The following is a 7,368-nucleotide window of genomic DNA, read 5'->3' as shown; positions in this document are numbered from 1 at the left end:
AAAACCAAAAAAAGGGGGGAATTTGGAAAAAGGCAAGGAATTTTTTTTCCATTAAAATTTTTTTTTTTTTTTTTTTTTTTTTTTTTTTTTTTTGTCTTTTTTCCATGTCCGGCAACGGATCGCAACCCTCAGTGTTGCCCCCGCACCGGACCGGGGACCGGTGACGGGATTGCAACCCTCAGCGTTGCTCCCGCGCCTCGCTCAGCCAGTGAGCGGGAACCGGTCTGTATGTGGGATCCGAACCCTCGGGCGGGAGCGCCGCCGTGCTTCCCAAGCGGCGCACTATCCAGTGCGCCACCGGGCCGGCCCTACAATTCTTCATTTCATAAAAGTAAAATGTTAATAACAAAAGAAAATGTGAAAAGAAAAACTCAGATCTGTATATAATTCAAATACCCATAATTCCAATATTTCATACCTGTAAACATGGCGTGAAAATAAGGACTACAGGAGGCCAGCACCACTCTGTGAGCAGAGATTTCCATGTCTTCTGCCACGATTGTGACATCACACAACAAATTCTGACTGTTTACAAAGCAGAGAGAAAAAATGTTAATGATACCAATAATAAACATATTGAACATTCTATGCAAAAAATATTACAGGAAAACCCACTTTTTGGAAGTTGAGACTAACTTAAAAAACTTGCCATCCATTAAAACAGAATCCCTAAACGTGACAAACATAGAAAATAGTTGTGATAAAGGCCCAACACGCCTTGGGCCCTCACTCAGAATCTTACCTTTATTGAATACAGAAATCTTTCCAAACTTGATTTCTGATTCCTCAACTTAAAGGAAATTACTGGCAGCAAATTATCAATGAGAGGTTGTCTGAATAAGAACAGTATTGGCAGAAGTGCCATATGGAAGTCTGACATTAAGATGAAAAAAAAGCACACGTAAAGAACTAAATTGAGTTAAACCTTCCCCCAAATAAAAAAGATATTTAAAATGACCATGGGTCATCAAGCTACAGTAAAATTATATTCAATTACACCTGCTGATTATAACGCATTTGGGCATTTGAAGCTTAACAGATATTTTACCAATGCAAAATATCTCATTCCTTAAGGCCAGAAAATATCACCATATAAAATTAAAAAGCATTCTGATACCTTAAAACAAACCATTATTCAGCCACCATAATCATACCTCCAATTTTACAACATCCATTTTAACTGACTCAAAAACATGTGGTGGGCACTTTTTACACACTATACATGGCACCACATCAGACTCTCCTTGTAATTAAGAACATCACAGGTTTTCTTTTTAACAAAGAAAGGTTGCTGATGCTTATTCCAGAATAAGCCAAGAGGGCTCCAAAACCTAAAACTCATCTTGCTGGTAGTCATGTCATGAATGACTGACATGGGTGTAGTGAAAGCAAATATCCTTTTCATACCTCAGCACTGAAGTTCGTATCTGAGCACTGAATTTATGTGTGTGTGTATGGTGTACATAGGTCACACATGGCCCACTCCTCCACTGTTCTACCAAATTCCCACATGGGTGGCCTGCCTACTTCTGTAATTCTCTAATAGCTTACAAGCGACATTTACGCATAAGCTTAACCAAGTCCTTGAAGTTTCCTACTTGTCCATACTGCTTACAAACTTGTTCCCAGGAATTCACACCAAAACTTTTGGAGAGCCTATAGGCAACTCTTCTCCCTCCAGTCCAGAAGAAACTGGAAGAAAAAGTACTGCAGCACCAGTGATGACTACATTCCAGGTCCTCTTTGTTGATGAGCTTACTATGCCATTCACACTGAAGTATGTTTCATGGGTGGTACCAATTTAATGGCTCATGATGCTGTATGAGACATCAGGCAGGTCCCGCATTAGAGTCATAAAAGGCGGCACAATGTCACTAATTTGTAATTCTTCCAGATCAGTGTGGAGAATTGACAAAGTCTACCATCTGCTCTGAGAATATAAACCACTCTGCAATTCTATGAGTTCCATAGGTTCACAATTAACCCAGGTGGGAAAAGTCAGTGATGTTTTCAGGAAGGTACTATGCAGAAGCCTTACCTGCATGTATAACTTCATTTAGTCCCCACCACAACGTTACGAAGTAAGTATTACTATTATTTTTATCCTCTAAATTTAGAGCTGGGGAAACTAAGGTTAGAGATACCTAAAGTCTCCCAACTAGTGATGATAAAAGGATTCATATCCATAGCCTGACTCCAGAGCTTCTTAACCACCACATAAAACCACCTAATGCTGTGTGGTTTTAAGACTTGCTAAAGCTTGAGTTAAACAGGGAATAGAAATTATAAATTATAAGGCTAGCTGGTTAGCTCAGTTGGTTAGAGTGCGGTGTTGATAACACCAAGGTCCAGGGTTTGATCTCTTTTACCAGCCAGCCACCAAAACCAAAAATAATAGTAAAAGAAAGAAATTATAAATTACAAATAACAATGACTTATTTTTATTTTTTGACATATTATATACTAGAAACTATTTTTTTTTAAGTTCTACATATAGCTGATAAAAGGCCCAATTTTAGTGGGCTTTTTAGCAGTACCTCTACAGAGTATTTAGAAAGATCAAAAAAAGTTTACTCTCTCATTCAACAAAGCACTGCAAGACCATCTCTGCCCTTCAGAAAACTATCAGAAAGGACTGGCAATGCCACGATTACAGAATAAAGTGGAAAGTGCCATAATAAAGATGCTATGGGGAGAGGGGAGCATCTATATCAGACTGTGGATAAGAAAAGGCTTCCTGCAGCTACTGACCTTCAGGTGAGCTCTAAAACACAAGACAGAGTTAGTTGGACTGAGAAGGAACAAGGGAATCCCAAATAGAGAGAACAGGATGTGCTGTTGCACGGAAACCTCAAGTAGCAAGGCGCTTGAGGGGAACTGTGGACCAAAGCGCGTGGGGAGAGAGAAGGGTGTGGGCAAAAGGGAGGAGGACAGTGGGGTGAGGTTAACAGAGTCACACACGATCTCTCTCCAATAGGGCCATTCAGGTTTTTCTGTCGTGACCAGGGGATTTGGACACAACTCAAACATGAGTCAAGTACATCTTTATGCCTATTTTCCTTTTTGTCAGTAATCTTTCCTAGTGCTCTAGTTTCAAGATGGAACTTAACTGGAATTACACTTGAACATCTCAAAAGTCACATAATTTTCAGCTTCAATTACAATTACTCATTGATCCAAACCTTCTGGTATGACACCTGCTGACTGTCACTTAATAATTAGCTCAGCCTTACAGGCTTATTAGTTAACGTTAACTAATAAGGTTAAAACATTGTCAAAATATTAAGCCGCCACGCCCTGGGTTAGATCACAGGGAGTCTAGGGCCCACATCACAAATCAAAGACATACTTAGTTTTAGTGTTCAGTTTTTTTATCATTTTGTCTCCAGCAATAAAATATTTTAAAACAGCATTCAAAGACAAGAGAGATCTGACTAACCTTCATATCATGTTGTGTCACGAGTGTCTAGTGAGTGTGAATAAGTGTGTGTACACTGAGTCTGGTCCTTACATCTTTTCAAATATGCATTCTTATAAGAAGCTGAATGACTTTTGCATGAGGAGGAGAGGGCTACAAATGAAAAGTCTAGCAATAATAATAAGAAAAACTTGTTTTAGCAGCCCACATCCAAAGTCTTCCATGGTGAATTTCTGAGTTTATGTTCCTATTATTTGAAATCTAATGAGGAAATGGACTGTAGAAAGAAAAGGCCTTCAGAATAATAGAATAAAGTTGTTATTTAGCAAAATTTGCATTTATTCATTCATTCATGAAATATCCAGAGAGTGCCTACTGGGTGCCAAGCACTATATCATCTTACCACAATAAACAAAATAACGTCCATGATAGCAAGTTTACAATTTAGTGGAGGAGACAGACAAGGAAACAGGTAACTATAAAATCAATCCACAACTATTAAGGTGGGACAAATGTGGAGTGTTTAGGAACACACAGGAGAGGCTAAACCCAACCTAACAGAAAAGCCTCAGAAAGGAAGTGGCTCCTAAGCTGAAATCTAAAGAGAGAAGAACAGTAGTCAGACAGGTGTTATGTAAAACTCAAATGGCACAGAAAAAAGAAAAGCACTCTTCTAATCAATCTGCTAAATGAAACAATATCATGAAAATTCGTCCTGCCCAGGAAAAAAAAAATCTGCTTTGAAAATGAATGAAAGATGCCTAAACATACCAAGACATCTTTTGGTTTTCTGATATAAAATAAATGAATTCCAAAGACTGGGAACACTTATCACTGATTTCAAAATATACAGGGCATATCTTCTTAAAGTAAAATGTGCTATCAGGCTCTGAAATATCAAAAATAATTAGCAGTCATATGAAACAAGAATTTACTTTCTACTGGAAGTGGGGGCGGTGAGGAGATTACATGGCGTCTGTCCACGTTTCCTCCTTAGGTGCCAGGAAAAATCTGGAGGCACTTCCTGCCACATGGAGCCGAACTGGAATAACACCCGAGGTGCCAGGCTGGTGAGATGAGCTGTCAGCCAGAGCCCATGAGGCAAACACAAACCAGAGCCTAGGAATGCGCCCAATGTCAGTGCCAGAGGAACAGCATTGAGTGTTAGGACAAAGAACAAGACCAAGATGTAAAAATAAAGGAGCAGGAGGTCAGAAACCAAGAATATTAAAAAGTGGTCAAGAAGCAGAGGGTGAGCCAGATGTGCAGCTGCTGTTCCGGACAAGGCAGTAGCATTGAGTACAGGCTACTCAGCATGTAGGGAGGTGAGGGAGAGTGAAAGGCTTCCTGACTGCCTATTTAAATTAGTCATATTTAACCAAACTTTCTATAACTGGGAATGTCATTTAATAGACATCCTGGCTAAAATATCAATAACCTCAAAGAACAATAGAACTCCATAACAAAGGTCACCACTGTCTTCCTTTTCTTTTTAAAACCATGATGGTAAGTAGCACTTTTGAATTTCTGTGCCGCTTAAGAACAGGGAAAACCTAGATGTTGGGTTTAATAAGATTCACCATCACAATAAGTCCTGAAAAACAGCACAGCCTCCTCAACAGATTTACACCTGCTGAGATTTTCAAACATAAAGTAGGAAGAGGTGACAGTCAACTTGGAAAGTCGTAGGAAAACCTACTCAGTCAATAATTTACAAACTGCTTTAAACTAGTAAAAGGTTCCCAGAATAGAGAGTCTATCGTTCTTTTCAAGCAGAATCAAGACAGCAGAATGAGAGTGAAAAAACAAATTAGAACCACAAGAAGACAGTGGGGAAAGCATGTTACTGAATATCTATCTATAGGGAAGGGAAGACTCCAGATTTGGGGGCTTTCAAGAACACCTGGCAATGGCTGGAAGGAGGAGAAAATGAAAAGAAATAAAGTGAAAGAACATATTAGGGACAGGGAAAAGATGGTGGGGAGAGGGTAGAATAGAGAGATGAGGAAGTTAAAGGATTTCAGAGGGGAAACAGTAAACCAGAGGTGAGTTTCTGAAGGTGTAGGTGAAAAGCTCAACTACATGGTAGAAAATGTCGAATGTGTATAGAAGAAACTTCGTCATTAAAAGCTTTTTAAAAAAAACTTGGTGAAATAGATCATGAGTAGATACTCTTATTTATAATAATCTAAAAAAAAATAGCCAAAGTAAGATCTGATTTTCTGATTTAAGAGAGGATGCTGAAGGCAAACTCTGAAGCAACACAGTGTCTCATACGTGGCAGGTATCCAGCAACGTAGAGAAAGGGAAGGAAAGGAAGACGGCTTAGGAAATTTGTTTACTACAATCCATTTTTCACATTCTTTGTTTAATGATGCAATGTTTAATTATTCTACCCATGCTCAATAAACACCACTTTTAAAAAACCAATCTTAAGAAACTCTGTAGAATATTACCAGTTAAATTGAGACCGTAAGCTTCGAAACACAGTAACCACTACTTTAAGGGAGAGCTTCAGGCTCTTTTGCTCAAATATCTCTGGAATGCAAGAATTGCTGTTATAATTGAACAACTAAATATTTATGGATTACGTAGCAAATATAGGTGAACATTTGAATTGATTCATATAATTTATCCTTCTTGAATACTTTAAACTCCTAAATATTAAGGATAGAAATTATATTCCTTCTAAATAAAACTAATAGATTGTCATTCCACTAATACTAACTGAAATTTTTAAAGCTCAAGTACAGTCACATACCGTACCATAGAAAAGAGTTTTTATTTCTTAAATTTATTTTAAAGACACATGCTACCTTTCAACAGTTCTTTTGGTCATACCAAAAAGCTAGCACTCTACATTGCTGGTGGGAATGAAAATGAGTACATTAGAGAAGACAGTATGGAGGTTTCTCAAAAAACTACAGATAGAACTACCATACAATCCAGCAATCCTACCACGGGGTATAGATCCAAAGAAAAGGAAATCAACAAGTAGAAAGGACACCTGCACTCCCATGTTTATGGGGGCTCTATCCACAATAGCCAAGAGCTGGAACCAACCTAAATGTCCATCAATGGATGACTGGATAAAGAAAATGTGGTGTATACACAGAACGGAATACCACTCAGCCATAATAAAGAATGAAGTTCTGCCATTTGCAGCAACATGGATGAGCTTGGAGAAAATTTTGTTATGTGAAATAAGCTAGGCACAGAAGGAAAAATACCACATGTTCTCACTCATGTGGAAGTTAAAAAAGTTAGTCTCATGGAAGTAGAGAGGAGAATAGTGGTTACTAGAGACTGGTAAGGGGAGAGGGGATGGAAAGAGGGAGGTCAATGGATACAAAATTGTAGAGAGATAGGAAAAATAAGATTTAGTGTGCTATAGCAATATCTACAGTCAACAAAAAATTACTGCATAACTTCAAGTAGCTAGTTGAGAGGACGATGAATGTTCCCAACACAAAGAGTAAACAAATGTTTGAGGTGACAGATATGCTAAATACCCTGATACACTCACTGCACACTGTATACATGTACCCAAATATCATACTGTACTCCATAAATAAATAGAATTATCATGGGTCAATTAAGACAAAATAAATTACAACAAAAAAAATGTCAAAGACAGACATAGAGGGCCGGCCCGGTGGCGCACTGGATAGTGCGCCGCTTGGGAAGCGCGGTGGCGCTCCCACCCGAGGGTTCGGATCCCACATACAGACCGGTTCCTGCTCACTGGCTGAGCGAGGCACGGGAGCAACGCCAAGGGTTGCGATCCCATTGCCGGTCCCCGGTCCGGTACGGGGGCAACACTGAGGGTTGCAATCCGTTGCCAGACACGGAAAAAGACAAAAAAAAAAAAAAAAAAACAGACATAGTTTATAGATTATCAAAAATGTGGGGAAGAAATGAGAAGTTATTGCTTAATGGGTACAGAGTCT

At 38.9% G+C, this 7,368-nt stretch overlaps 1 protein-coding gene across 1 annotated transcript in view; it reads right to left on the bottom strand.

Moving 5' to 3' along the window:
• The window catches only part of KLHL2 (kelch-like family member 2), a 98,788-nt gene that overhangs the window by 86,866 nt on the left and 4,554 nt on the right, over positions 1-7,368 (bottom strand). Inside the window, exon 2 of the mRNA XM_008589616.1 lies at positions 419-525. Coding sequence (XP_008587838.1) covers positions 419-525 — 107 coding nt within the window. The remainder of the gene's footprint in view (positions 1-418; positions 526-7,368) is intronic.

The sequence above is a fragment of the Galeopterus variegatus genome, unplaced genomic scaffold (assembly GCF_000696425.1).
Source record: "Galeopterus variegatus unplaced genomic scaffold, G_variegatus-3.0.2 Scaffold5555, whole genome shotgun sequence".
Lineage (NCBI taxonomy): Eukaryota > Metazoa > Chordata > Mammalia > Dermoptera > Cynocephalidae > Galeopterus > Galeopterus variegatus.
This window is presented reverse-complemented; position numbering and strand designations above follow the sequence as displayed.